At 42.6% G+C, this 15,453-nt stretch overlaps 1 protein-coding gene across 1 annotated transcript in view; it reads left to right on the forward strand.

The window, feature by feature from the left end:
• The first annotated feature begins 7,803 nt into the window (after positions 1-7,803).
• AVEN (apoptosis and caspase activation inhibitor) overlaps positions 7,804-15,453 on the forward strand; it is a 152,905-nt gene continuing 145,255 nt past the window's right edge. Inside the window, exon 1 of the mRNA XM_074365869.1 lies at positions 7,804-8,174. Within this exon, the coding sequence (XP_074221970.1) occupies positions 7,923-8,174 (252 nt within the window). The 5' untranslated portion in view covers positions 7,804-7,922. The remainder of the gene's footprint in view (positions 8,175-15,453) is intronic.

The raw sequence follows: 15,453 nt of genomic DNA on the forward strand, positions 1-15,453 counted from the left end.
TCCATTTTTCCGCTTACCTCAGTCTTGAGAGAATGGCTTTTCCTGCTTCCTAAGCTGCTGGGAATGGACAGACCAAGACATTTGTGACCTGAGATAGGTTCTGTGATGGACTGATTGTTGTTGTTGTTATGATAGCTGGATAATAGTGATAAAAGAAATGTTCACATATTTGAGGTATGGGGAAGTTATTCTGGCTTATATATCAGTTAACTTGAATTTTATGCTAACTAAAGCAGCCTGTTTGTGGCCTATCAATTCATTGTACACCTGCTTTAATTATTAAAGAAAAGGGCACATTGACCAGAAGTAAAGAATGTCCATGGTAAAAATAAAGATTAAATTCCCCTCTCCTTGGACGCCAATGCTGGTCCTCCTTTGATGATAAGACCCCCTTCCCAGGTGTCAAGGCCATACTGACCTGCTGTGTATGTGCTGGTCTGTTTTTTGTTTTTTTTTTTAATCCTTGAAGAAATGTAACCCTGACTTATTTAATGTTCTTTGTTCTGAATGTAAGATATAAACTGTGCTGCTGAAAACCCTGCTTCTCCAGAGCAGTTTCTCAGAGTAATCTGGGAACTGGGCTTCTGGGCTAGTCCTCAGTTTGGCTCAAATACAACTTTTTTTCTATTCTTATTATTGATTATTGATTGTTTTCATAGACAAGAGTCAAGGGTGAAAACTGAGTTTGAGGCATCATAGTCCTTCCACAACAAACTTTTTTGAATCATCAAAAGGTTTTTGAATAAAAGATTGTGTTTATGGAGAGATAACTCATTGTATCTGTGGTTATAGGGGGTCAGTGAAAATTCTGAGTTCTTACTTGGTTAATCAAACTTAAAAGTTCCCATTTCCACTGCAGTGTCGAGAGTGTTTATTTCTAGGGTGCCAGCATCAGCAGAGAGCAGACAGATCACCCCTGGTTTATTATCCACTACTGAACAGAAAACAAGAATCCCAGAGAGATGAAAGTCTCCTGGTTCCCAACCTTGGCAGATTGCTTCTTGCTTCTTTGTTGTCAATAAATTACAAATGGAGAAAATAACATAAAAACCAAAAAAGGTAACACTGTAGCAGATGAATTCCTTTCCTTGTGGCATGGCCTTGATGACTTTTGGAGCTTTGTTTTTCTGAAATACCTTTTTTCTTGAAAAGCTTTATGCCTGAACTACTCTTCAGTGTTTCTATAGCAACCACAGTGGAAAACTTTAATAGCATCTATAAACCAGTGCTATCAGGTGTAATGAAAAATATTGCCAGCCATATCAGTAACCAAAGGATGCTGAGGCCATCAAGTCAGTGAGCAGAGGGAATTCAGGGCGCAGACAAGCAGGCAGCTTGGCCTCTGTGGCCACCCACCAATTGTGCCCCCCTGAGGGAACTCAGGATGTGGAACAACAGGATACTGGCCCTCCTAGACAGCTAAGGTGCATATCAAATGAATGATTTCAGTGAGCCCAAACCTTTGCACCTTCTCAGACAGAGAAGAGTGCTAAATTCCTTAACTTAAGATATCTGGTTTTCTTTAATTAACAGTAATGTTTTGATGTTCCGACTAGCTGATCTTTGTTGTAAAAATTCCTACTACATATCCTGGCTCCTCCCTTGCCTTGCTGGAACAGCCCCTTAGAGTGATCTGAGACGCTGCCTCCTGGGTCTGAGTCCTTAGAAAGTCTGCTGAATAAAACATAACTCTCAACTTACAGGTTGTGCATTTTATTTCAGTCAACACAGGGCATCATCATGAAGCTCCTGTTGTTATGTATTCATGAGCTGCTCCTGCTCTCCTTCCTTTTCAAAGATAAATCAGAGAAAGTAAGTTTACACACGTGGTAACCTCGGGTTAGATATCTGGAAGAACTTCCCGTGACAAAATGTGTGAGTAATGTAGGTTCTGGGTTTGCCTTTTTTGGTTTCTGTTTTCCAGTATATTCTATCTAATCTTTAATTGATAGAACAGAATGCTGTCCAAAAATGGTGTGATTAAGAAATAACTTCTAGCGGGGAGGGTGTAGCTCAGTCTAGAGCATGGGCTTAGCATGCACAAGGTCCTAGGTTCAATCCCCAGGATCTCCATTAAAAAAAAAAAAAAAGACTTCTCAATGGTACTGAAGCAATAATACCTGGAGCAGAATTTTAATGTGACTTGTTTTTAAAAATATGATCTGTGTTCACCACTGTGCTAAATGCCGTGGCACATATAAAAGAGATATACAGTGGACCTAGAACTAAAGGAGTTAAACTTTTACAGTTCTAAGAAAAAGAGGATATAAGAATTGTTAAGCCTTTACACCACATTAATGCAACAGAGAAGTCTATTACCAAGGCCAAAAAGTGTATTTTCACTGCAGTGCAGGAAAACAGACGGGATTGCTTTGCATGAGGACACAAGCTGGAGCTCTTCAGTGCATGCGTTGTGACCCTCAGGCCTTGGAGCTGCCTAGGTGGTTGCCTTCTGCTGGGATCAGTCTTGTCTCCTTATCCCAGAGTACTGGGCAAATATTACCTTTTTTTTATGTGTGCCATGACATGAAAAAATCCGGGAAGTATTGCTACCAGTGGATTTATGTGAGAATCTGGAAGTCCAGAACCTGTTGACTGTATTGTCCAAGTCTTCCCAAGAAACTTAGAGGTGTGGATTTTATATTTATCTTTGAATTCCCAAGGTTAGTATGTTGTTCTGGAAGCAACAAGAGAATGTTTCAAGGAGAGGGGAGGGATCAACTGTATCAAATGAAGCTGATAAAACAAATATTAAGACAGAAGCCTGACTATTGGATGTAGTTACATGGAGATCATGTTATGTTGGTTAAGTGGTGGGCATGGGAGCCTTGTGAAGTGGATTAAAGGCTGAGTGGGAGGACTCTTCCGAGATTTGCTACAGAAGGGAGCAGAGAAATGAGGCAGAAATTGGATTAGGATTGGGGCCAAGACTTATTTTATATATATTTTGGTTTGTTTGTTTTTTTAAAGAAAGATAGAAACATAACATGTTTGCGGCCTAATGTGAGTGATCCATTAGAAGGTCGGAGAGAGTGTGGATAGATGCTGGAGAGATGTGAGCAGGGATAGGACCCAGTAAAAGGCACTGGCCTTGCACTGGAGCAGAGACCCCGCTTAGTAACAGGAGAGGAGGCAGAGTATGTGGGTACAGACACCGGGAGGCTGTGCATTACAGTAATGGCAGTGGGGGAGAGTCTTTTCTGATTGCTTCCATGTCTGTGAAGTAGAAAGCAAGATTGGCAGCTGGGAGTGAGGCTGGAGGGAGAGAGGAGAAGGGGTCACAGCATGAATTCTGTATGTTAGGAGTTTGTTCTGTTCATTTTGGGGCATTCTCTATGCCTGATACCAGCTCTGGGGGCCAAAGGATCGTTGTGACGGGCGGTTCACTTGCCCTCATTTCACCAGGTTACAGGCTGGGGATCCTTGCCTGAAAGGGTAACTCCTGCTGGAGCCCTTCCCCCTGCAGCCCCAGAGCACCCCTCAGTAGTGGATGTCGCTGTTCAAAACACATGGTAAATAACGAAACATAAGCGGTCTTGTCAGTGTTTTCCAACTTGCATTGTTCATAGACTAAGCATCAGAAATCAACTCAACTGTAGAAAAACCTGCTTGCTTACAAAGGATCAGGAAGAGGCATTTTTTTCCATAAAAATTATATTTGCAAGGGGGCAGTGCCTTTTTTTTTTTTTAAGTCCTATCATAACATCTACTTTCATCGAATACTGAGAGCTTATAAAATCCATAGTCTTGGACTAGGAATTAGGAGGCTTTCTTGTGATGTTTAAATGACCAAATACCACCTTGAGACGGTGGTTCTCAGGCTTGCGCGCGCATCAGAATCACCTGCTGGGGAATTGGCTAAACCACTGACTGCTGGGCCTCATGCCCAGGGTTTCTGAGTCCTAGGCCTGAGAATTTGCATTTCTAAGAAGTTCCCTGAGGATGCTGTGCTGCTGGTCCACAATTTGAGAACTGTTGCTTAAGGAATTGGCTTCCTTAAAGAAATTAGGTCATATATATTTAAAAATACACAAAAAGTGCAGTTTATTTTCTTAAGGAATTACCTATGTAATTCAGGACTTTGCTTTTGGCATCCCATGAATCCTACCTCAGGGAAAATTGAATTTCTTATTCATGCAATGGCATATGTTTAAAATCAGGACCATCAAGTAAAAGCAATAGAAAATCCTCCTTCCCTTTTTTATCTATCAAATCAAAAGGTCTCTGGCTACTTGCAATGCAGAAGGTACTTGTGTGCCATTTTTAGCCTTGATGACAGACACTTTTCCCATGTGGATCAGAATCAAATGAGAAATGCATAATCGACATCTCAGATAAAAGAATTTCAGCTAGTTGTGTCCCTCAGTTAGGAAGTGTTAGCAGGACTCTCAATATCCTGAACTCTCAATATCCTGAACACTCCTTTGAATCTAATGGATGGGCGAGGGCATAGTAATGGAGTCCCTGGACTTCTGATGGCAATGCAGTGTAGACTTAAGAACACGGATTCTGAAACCAGACTGACCGGGCATGAATCTCAGTTCTGTCACCATTAGCTTGAGCAAATTATTGAACTCCTTTGTGACTCAGCTTTCTTATCTGTAAAATAGGAGTAACAGTTTTTCATAGGAATGTTAATGCAGATTAGATGAGTTGGTATATGTCAAGTGCTTGGAACTGTGCCAGGCACAAAGTAAATGTTAAGTAAGTGTTAGCTCTTACTATCCACAAACAAATCCCTCTGTGTCCTAATGATGTTGGCTGAATCTGAGACCCACTGATCTTTCCAACCTCATAATTTTGGAAGCTTCTTGAGGGATAGTTATAGAGTCAAACCAGTTTCTGCTAGTGGGGCATTTTGCCCCTTGGGGCATTTGGCAATGTCTGGAGACATTTTTGTTGTCACTGCTAGGGGAGGGGGATCACCAGTGGGTAGAGGCTGGGGATGCTGTTACATTCTACAATGCACAGGACAACCCCCCCCCCCCATTACCCAGCCCTAAATGTGCCAAAGTTGAGAAGCCCTGATTTGTGCTGTCTGGTGAGATTAATATGCAGATCTTCATCTTGGTGAGAGCCCAGATCTGGGGCATGCTGATAAATGTTTAACAACGTGTTTCTGCCCCTCCTTCCAACAAGGCCCTGATTTGCAGAAATGTGCCGATTTCTGTGGTGTAAAAATTCTCACTGTAACCCATTTCAAGCAACCAACTTTATGTCACTGCACATGGAATTATGAAGAGAATGTACCAAACCATCATGGTTCCTGGCCCCTCACACTGGGGATGAGGGCCCAGGTTGTCCAATGGCTTCTCCTGCTAGTTCCTTTAAGGAGTGCAGAGAAAGGATAAAAATCTTGTTACTGTCCCCGTCTTCCTGTTTAGTGTTTCTCTAGGGTTAGGGTTATGAATTTAAGCTTAGCATGGGGATGAAGAACTTAACCCAGAGTGTCACTGACAGTCTTAATTTCACAAGATAAGGGGAAAAAAAAAAGGAAGGAAAATAAAGTGTGGAGGTATTAAAAAGGGGAGGGGAAGGCCAGAGAAGAGTAGAGGAAAAAGAAAAATTGTGAGAAGTAACAGTGTCTATTGACAAAAATGTTATCTGTTAAGAGGATGAAGTAGCAGAACAATATAGAATACAGTGTTAAAACAACACTATTATGCTGACAAGCCCCCTCCCCCAACCCTGTATTTTCTCTCGTGACTAATGGCATCACTCACTACCTGGTCACTCAAGCAGGAAACCGGGGCATCACTCTCAACTTCTCACCTTGACCTCCTCACTTATAATTGGACACGAAGTCCTATCAGTTCTCCCGTCTCCCACGTGTCCCATTATCTTCCACCTTGGCTCTCAATTTAGGTCCCAATTATTTGTGGCCTGGACTCTTCCAGCAGTTTCCTAATGGCTGCCTAGAATTCTAATTCTCCTCCACAGAGTGTAGTGGTTAATTGCATAGACGCAGGCCAGACTGCCCTGGCTTCCAATCATTCCATTACCTACAAGCTGTGTGATCTTGCAAGTAACTCAACATTTCCTTTTTTTTCTTCTTCTTTTTTTTTTTTTATTGAAGTGTAGTTGATTTACAATGTTAGTTTCAGGTGTACAGCAAAGCGATTCAGTTCTACATATACCTACGTATACATATATTTTTCAGGTTCTTTTGTGTATGTTATTACAAGAAATTGAATATAATTCCCAGTGCTTTACAGTAGGTCTTTGTTGTTTATCTATTTTATAACAACATTTTTGTCTTAGATCCCTCATCTGTGAAATGGGGACGACACTAGTGCCACCTCACGGGGCTGCTGTGAGGTTTAGAGGAAGTGCTATGTGGGAGGTACTTAGACCTGCGCTCTGTGTTTTAAGATTGTGTTTCTGTCCAGTTTACAATCCTCTTGTGGTTCCCTTACTCCCACTCCAACCAGGCAAACTTTAAACTCCTGCTCAACATCAGCCCTTGGCTCCTGGGTCTGTTTCTCATGAAGCCCTGGGTGATTAATTCAGGCATGGTTTAACTTTCCTTCCTTCCAGCTTTCAGCTTGAACCTCTCACTGCACTCAGCACACCAGTACCATCACCTGTTTACAGAGTTATCTTCCTCGTGGGAAGTGAGCTACTTGAGAGCAAGGACAGTGGCTTTTTTTTTTCCTTTCTTCTTTTTTTAAAAAAATCTTCCAGACCAGGCACTGTGCCTAACACAGGGTACACAACTAAATTGTGAACAGAGTAGACAATTAAAAGCAATGAGGAGTGTTTACTTTGGATGTAAGAAAGGGCCAGACAGGACTAGGAAGAAAACATTTGTTTTGCTACTAATTGGATAATGGATGTTCTAGACCTTCTTTGTATGATTTTCATGTAGTTTCTGTAACAAAGTTAAAAATGGCTCCCACTATCCATGTAACTAATTGCCCTTCGCCCCCTTGGTTAAAATAGACTGAATTCGTAAAATGGACTACTGCGAAGCAGTAAAAAGCAACAAAATACTAAATCATAAAACGTGGGTGAGTCCCTCTAACTTTCTACTACATAAGTGAGACACACACACGTGAACAAACTGAGCCTGCCTGAGTTGGAATGTTACAACTACCCAGCTGTTTCGTAGCAGGCAAGTGGTTTAACCTGTGTAGGGCTAGTTCCTTCACTGCAGAATAACCGTAGAACCTACCTCAGAGCTGACAGGTGAATTAAATGCTCATGTGCTCAGTAAGTGTGAGCGAAAGCAGTCATTTCTACAAAAATTCTCTTGAGGAGCTAGGAGCCCCTTTTGTCCAAGACCAGGTCTGCACTGTTCTCTCCTCCCGGCGGCCTGATGCAGCCCGCACCTCTCACCTGGGACCCCCCCTACCTTTCCCTCCACGCCTCGTCTTGAACCCTGAGTTCAGCGTAACTTTAATAATCATACATTCTCAGTCTTGAAGATCAGGAGATTAAACAGAAAAAAAGGAAAAATGAATTCCCTGGAAGTCTCACCGCTCAGGTAACCACTAATGACATTTTGGTTTATACTTTTTAAGACCACTTAAGCCGTATCTGTATTTCTGTCTTTTAATTTGTCTTTTAATCAGAAACGAGTTCATATCATACACACGGTTCTGTTTTATAACCCGTCGTTTTACCTACTACGGTCCCTCCCCCAGACCCACCCGTCCCCCACTTCCAGCGCCCACTGGTCGGGCCTTCCCTCCGAACCCCCGGCTGCCCCGAGCCCCGGTTCCGGCCCCACCTGCCAGGCCCAGGGCCGCCCCGCCCCGCCCCCGCCGCGGCCGGCTTCCACCCCCGGCCCCGCACCCAACGCTCCCGGCCACCGGGGGCCCGTCGCTCGCGGCTCCTCCGTGCGGCCCGTTTCCGGTGGGGCAAGGGCGTCTCCGCAGCGGCCCGGCTCCCGCGCGCTCAGCACCGCCGGCGGCGGCCAGATGCAGGCGGAGCGAGGAGCTCGGGGCGGCCGGGGACGGCGGCCCGGCCGCGGCCGGCCCGGCTGGGAGCGCGACCGCGAGCGGGCGGGGGCCGCGGCGGTGGCGAGAGGCGGCGGCGGCGGCGGCGGGGATGGAGGCGGCCGCCGGGGCCGCGGCCGGGGCTTCCGGGGCGGCCGCGGAGGCCGAGGAGGAGGCGCCCCGCGAGGCGGCCGCCGGGACCCGGGAGGCCGGGGCGCCGGGGCCACCGCACCGGTAAGAAGTGACGGCCGGTGGGGTCGGGGCGGGGGTCGGGGCGGCGGCCGCGTGGGGCCGGGGCTGGGGGAGGGGGTCCCGGCCGGGAGTCTGCAGCTGCCCGTGGCTGGCGGGGCGGCGGCAGCGCCTGCGCCTGCGCAGGACGGGTGGGGGGCGGCGGGGGCGCGCGCCCGGGTGTGCACGTGGCGCGGGCGGGTGTGCGCCCCTTGCTGCCTCTCGGCTGGGCCGCCCTGGGGGTCAGGTCCGTGGGCTTCCCCAGCCTGCCCAGGGGCCCTGGCCCCATTATTAAAGAACCCAGGGGCCGCGGCTGTGTGTCCGGGCTGAGTCTAGGGGGCCTGTTGGGTTCGGGCGGGGCGTCAGTGTGACTGACCCTTGTGGGGTGGGGCCGCCAGGGCTTGGTCTCCAGGTGCGTTACCATACGGGGAGTCGTTCCTGCTGTTAGGAGGGAAGGGATTTGGGGGTTCTGTTCACTGCCTGTGCAGTGCGTGGCGCACCGTAGGTGCATAATAAATGTTTATTGAATTAAAAAATGCCCCCGACCTACCTGACTCTACAGTACTTAGGGGTGGGATCAGATGCATAGTTCTCTCTTCTTTTAAATAACATAGTTCTCTTTTATTATGTATGTGTAGGAATCAGAGGTCACTGGCCTTCGTCTAAACGAATTTTCAATCTGTAAATGTTTCAGCAGGTCTTACTTTTAATAGCAATATAATCGGTCATATTCACACATTCTTAGTTGGAAATGTCTTACAGCTGGGAACGGAATGATTTGGGGGCGGACTCTTACACTCAGCTGAAGGAGTTAGATTGTCATTTTAATGAGCTGTTCAGCTGTTATTTTAACATTTGTAGTACAATACTGTCTATATTTTGAATTCTCAGGTTCATAGATTTAAAAATTACTGTAGTTTTTGGTTGATTTAAAATTTCCTATTACTGAAATATTTGTAATATCTTCAGGGCAAAGTAGGTAAGGTGTCCCTAAAGGTATTAGTTTGTGTACAGAAATGGAGTTGGAAAAAAATTATAAAGTTTAAGATTAAGTGTAATATTTAAACTTGTTAGGATCAAGGTAGGTAGTAAGTAAAATTTGAGTGAAGTATGAAGAAATCGTTAGAGTTATCTCACCAGGAAATGAAGGAAACTCAGATCAGTCTAGGGCACTCTCTGTATCACATTTTGTCTTTATAACAACATTATTTATGTATAAAACTTTATCACAGCTCTGCCAGGGGCATAGCCGATGCTGCAGCCACTGTTAGCACCACCATCATATTTTCAGGCAAAGCTGGACAAGGAGAGGTTGAAAAGATTATTCCTCAATTTGGGTTTGGTTTTGTGGTCTCTAAGCTTCCTACCACTTTTCATATTCTGAAGTGCTGTTCATATTTAGGCTTGCTAAGAGTACAATTCCTGGTGCCTAAAGACTAAATGGGGGATGGGGTGGTTGTAGCTCAGTGGTAGAGTGCATACCTAGTATGCACAAGGCCCTGGGTTCAGTCCCCAGTACCACCGTTTAAAAATTACATATAATAAATAAACCTACATTACCTCCCCCCATAAAAAAAAGTTTAAAAAAAAACTAAATGGGACAAGATTTATTAACCTGCCTGAGGCTTCCTTGTTCTCAGCCCCAAATGGTGATTAATTGAAATGATTAGATTAATTGAAATTATTAGAAAGAAAAAAAATTTCACAGTAGAGTTTTAGCCATGTAAGGACCAGGTGTTTAATACTGTCTATTCCCTTTGCTTTCTACTTTGGACCACTGCGTATGTGTCACTTAATAAGTGGAAAACCAGACAAAACAACTTCTTGATATGGAATCCTCCAGGATAACTTAGTTGAGTACATTGCATCTGCTAGTCTCTTGCTCTTTAATCATTCTCTCCATAAATGGTATGAACCCCAAGCCTTTGGAGTTTGGGTAAGCATATTGTAAGGGTAATTATCTTCACTAAATACCCACTAATAGTGTAATATTGCACTTGATGCAATCACTAATTAAAAAAACCCCAAATACTAGGCATTTCTTAGTATTATATTAATCTTTCTGACAAAATATTAACAGGGAGGAAGTCAAGGCCTATTGGCAGTCCTTGGAAATTCTTTTCTTCCCTGTAGTATTAATAATAACTCGCATTTGTTGAGCACTGAGTATGAGATGAGAAAAGTGAGGCGCAGTTAAATAATTTATAGTCAGGAGAGCTTGAGTGGTTTACCTGATATCACTCAACCACCAAATTGCGGAGTCTGAATTCAGCCCAGGCATCTGGGCTCCAAAGCTGATTGTTTAAACTGCTGCCCTAACCTGCCGCTGCAGTGACTTTGAGATTTGAGGAGGGGATGTGTGGAGGACTGAGTGATCCTTTTCACATACCTGTTTTCCTGATGTTTTGAGGTGACTGTAAGGGAGCACAGAGACCAAATTCAGTTATTGTGATGTCAGTAGATCTTTGCTTTCTTGCTCCATGTTAATGTCAGCTATTACTCATTTTTTAATTACTTATGTCCAATAAAAGATAAGACGGCTCTATTTATATAGACTTGGACACATTTCTTTCTGACCAAACTTTTGCTTTGCAAACAATTTATAAATCTTTGCTTGAATAATAATTAGTACTAGAGGTCTTTGACTTTTGCTTTGCTACTGTTTCACTTAGTAAAAGGGAAATCTCTGACTTTGATGTTGAAGCTTAGTGTGAACCTGGAGGAAGAAACAAGGGCAAATCAAAGCTACTGGCAGGTTTCCAAGGCACTTGCTGTTTGGTGGTGGCTGAAAGGAGGCACCCTCATCATGTCAGCCAGATAGAGACCGAGAGCTTTAATAAACTCCAACTCGAGTGGCAGCCTCTAGACTGCATTGCTTCTGTTTTCAGAAAGCCTGAAGCAGATTTGGTCAGAAACAGACCGTGCTTAAGTGTCCCAAAAGAAAATTGCTTTGAGATAAGATCTTGGTAATGCATGACATTGGCTGTCTCGAACGGCTGCTCCAACCCTGTAACCATTTTGGCTTCCTGATCCTTGCTAGTGTATTATAGTGTCTGAGGTCGGCTTTTCTCACTGACCGTTATTTCACTTACATGTTTTCATTATTGACACAGACGATCCTTGAAAATTCCAACTTACAGTCTGCCTAAAAAAATTTGATGTATTATATATGATGTTGTATTTTAACATTTATAATTAACATTTAAATCAATGGTTCTGATTGTTTCAGAACATAAATTTTCCAGCATATTGTATATGTTGACATTTTAAATAGAACTGTCACATGTTTCTTATACACAGGGAGTCAAAGTACTACAGTCACTTAATCACCATCATCCGTCTATGTATCTATCTGTTCTCCCTTTTTCTTGTTTCTTTTTTTGATGTGTTTTTTCTTCCAGTTTTATTAAGATGTAACTGATACACAGCACTGTATCAATTTAAGGGAAAGAGCACAATGATTTGACTTACATCATGAAATGACTGTCACAGTAAGTTTAGTGAACAGCCATCATCTCATATAGGTACAAAATTTTTTTAAAAAATGAAAATTTTTTTCCTTGTGTTGAGAACTCTTGGGACTCTCTTAACTTTCATATATAACATACAGCAGTGTTACTTGTATTTTTCATGTTGTACATTAAATCTCTAGTACTTGTCTTATAACTGGAAATTTTTATGCCATCATCCATTTAAGAATCACATCAATAAACTCTAGCAGTGAGATTTACATTATTCCTTATTCTTTTAAACTTGTGTTTTAATTCCACATCTCCTATAGAACTTGACCCAATCTAATAGATTTTCGACCTTGAAAATTTTTTAGTGTTTACACTTTCTGCTTCCTTGTAACAAATTTTGACTTAAAGTGTTTTAAGTTAAAATCACATTGATTAATATATAATTTATGTTAATTAGCAACTATTAAACATAATTATAAAATTTTATTGTGAATGTATCTTATTTTCCCTAATGAGTTTAGCTGGGTATCCATGGATGAATATTACTTATTTCCTGAATGAGACAGGATTCACTATCAATTCTCTTCCTAATTATTATTTTTATAGATATAAGTGCTGAGAAACATCGTTCTCATAAATAGGTTGATGGGAATGGATGGAGTTTTGTGATACAACTGTCACTCAGTTCTTTGAATACCTTTCTAATTATGTGCCAAAGTCATTATAAAATGTGTGATGTGTCAGCTGACAACTGGGTTAGGTCCTCCTTCAATTTTGTTGAAAACAAGGAATTGAAAACTGTGTTTTGTGAGAGGACCTGTTACTCGGTCTTGTAGTTATCCTGTCTCGACATCTACACCTGTATTTATAGTTAGCCTTTGCCTGGGATTTGGAGAGCCCCACAGTGAGACTGAGGACGGCCGGGAAGGGGTTGCCCTGACCTTGTGTGCTTTCTACAACAGACTGCCTTTAGGGAAGTTTATGGACAGTGAGTATCTGGAACTTGATTCTTTTAAAAGCAGGCTTGCTCAGAAACCCTCTGGAAGACCTTTCTGAAGCCCCAGGCATGGGCACGCTCCATCTGAGGCCTGCTGACTGAGGGCAGGCCTCCTGAGCTCACCCTTCTCTCAGGAGCTTGTGTGGAGCCCGTGAGAGGAGGCACCGCCAGGGAGCAGGGGAGTCAGTGCCTGAAGCTCATCGCACGGCGGTCAGAAGGCCCCGTTCAGGGTCTCCTTCCCCCACCACCCCCGGTCTCCTCGCACCTGAGCCCTGACCCCTGTTGGTACCCCTGATTTGAGCTGCCTTATCCTGCCACAGCCCTTGCTTGACATTCTGATTGGTCTTAAGGAGAGGGGCTTGCCTTGTTCACTGTTCAAAATGGAAAAGCAGAAAGGTCACATTACTTACCTTTTTGTTTTTTTTCTTTAGTGAGATAGTTTATTGCATGAATTCACCCAGAGGGTTAGATTTTTGTTTGTTTCTTTCTTTCTGGGGTTTTCTTTGGGTTTTGTACCACGTGCAGAATATGATTTCCAGTTTTGTCATTCTGAATAGTGTTACTGCTTATTTGACGCTACCGCTAGGATGGAAAACGGCAGGCTTGTAATTCAAGACTGCTACTCTCTGTTTCCTGGGGAATTAGGGGGTAAGTAAGCCATTTCTGCTTTTTCCAATTTTTTTCAGAAAAATTGTGCTTCCTTTCCACAGTTCTGGGCAAGTGACCTCTAGAGAGGCTGTGTAGGTCATTTGGTCTTAACCACACCATAGCATGACTTACTAGCCTTTGTTTTGGACATTAATTTAAGTGGTTGCAAAGATGTTTTCTATTCAGTTGTTACTTTTCCCCATGTGCTTTGAAATACCAAAAGGAGAAATAAAGACAATACTAACACAATTATTTTTATTTTATAGACGCTACCGACTAACTTACTAGAGCACTGCATTCACTCTCTTTAAAATTTCATTTTCTTCTGTTAGAACATTTGTGTGTGTGTGTGTGTGTGTGTTGAGTTACCAACAATAAATTCTTTAACACTTTTTCCTTTTCTTTCTTCCTTTTGGATGGAAATAATCAACAACTTTGTTGGTCTGAATATTTCTAAATAAGCTGTCATGGGGTAGTGCATTTATAATTGTTATAGATGATATTTCACTTTTGAATGGATTTTGTCAAAGGATTTTGAAGAGAAATACAAATCGATATGCTTAACGTTATCCTGATATTGCTAAGGTGCTGTTTTTAGAATTTGACAGAACTGATGTCTGTCAGCCTTAAATTACTTTAAAGACAATTTCTGTGAAGAACAACACTCCCAAGGATGCTGTGTCTGCCGTCCATGTCACATCACTGGTATGTGCAAGTAACATGAGCATTAAAACATATGCAGGAGACGGAGAGAATGAGTTTCTCGTACATACTTAATTCTGCCTATTAGGACTGATGCAAATACGTCTGGTCTGTATTTCTTTGGTACGAAGTCAAACTTACATTGAGGGATAGCAAACACATGTTAATATTAACCTAAGCAAAGCCTAATTGGGATGACAGGACTATTACCAAAAAACATATACTCCATTTCTATGTTAAGCTGTGGGAAATTACTAACGCTGGGGGATTTTTGTTAATGAATGTGTATTCTGTGAAATAGTCACCATATTTAGATCTGCATAATCTCTGGCTTGAAAGGACCCTTAACAGCTGTATTGTGGGAAAATTTAAAATTTATAACCTCACCTGGCTTCGTCTTGGCTTCCTGGCGGGCAGGGAGAAGAGGGGAAGGTTCTGTTGAGGCTAGCCTTCATTCTCAAAGCAGTGTGAATTTCATTGAAATAGTGGATTTGGATCTGTAGTTCTATTGTGAATCTAAAGTTCACATCCCCAAAAGATTATGAAGACGAATATATGTATGTGTATGCATGACTGGGGTGTTGTGCTGTACACCAGAAAGTGACACACTGTAACTGACTGTACTTCAGTTAAAAAAAAAAAATCAGAAAAAAGAAAAGTTCACATCCCAGTAGCTGGATTCATGATATTGAGGATGAAGATATTTCACTCTCATTTTTTTTCTTTTACTACAAGGCTGATAATAAAATAACATGACCTTGTTTAATATTCGGGCTAATGAAAGCCTGGTCTTACTTTATATTCCTGAAGGAGGCTTAATGCCTGTTGTAGACACACAAACTTCAGGTCCTCCTGAAGAAGTTAATGAGTTTTCTGAGAGCAAAGCTTGATTTAAAACAATGAGTATTTTTCTGAAGACCAAGCGTGGCTTCCTGTTTTCCCTTAACTATCCTTCACTCCACTCCAGGTTTTGGCTCACTGCTTCCTTTTCTATGTCAGTGCAATGACTTTATAGAACGACCCTTTGTTCTATTGAGTTGTAAAGAGTATTTTTCTCTTCTTCACAGCCAAGAGAATCATTGAATTAAGAGGTGACTAGAAAATGTAATTTTTAAGAGCAATTATTTTACGTATCTTGGAGGGGAAAATTAAGCAGATAGGTTGATTTTTCATTTTTACAATTAGGAAGTAGACTTTAAGTGGAGGGGTTTTTAGAAAGAGTTGGCAGGAAGTGGGGGGCTTCTGGTTTGCACCTCACCTACCTTCGGCTTGGCTTCCTGGGGGGCAGGGAGAAGAGGGGAAGTTTCTGTTGAGGCCTGAGTCTGGGTGTCCATGCTGCTGAGGGCCACCTCGGTGATACCATGCAGAGTGGGGTTTCTGGAAGCTTAGTTGTTAGAGTTGAAGAATTTGGACAAATGGTAATTATTATTTCAGGAAGCTTTAGATAACAGGGGCTTGGAGACAAATGAATAACTAG

Source organism: Camelus bactrianus, chromosome 6 (genome assembly GCF_048773025.1).
Source record: "Camelus bactrianus isolate YW-2024 breed Bactrian camel chromosome 6, ASM4877302v1, whole genome shotgun sequence".
Classification (NCBI taxonomy): Eukaryota; Metazoa; Chordata; class Mammalia; order Artiodactyla; family Camelidae; genus Camelus; species Camelus bactrianus.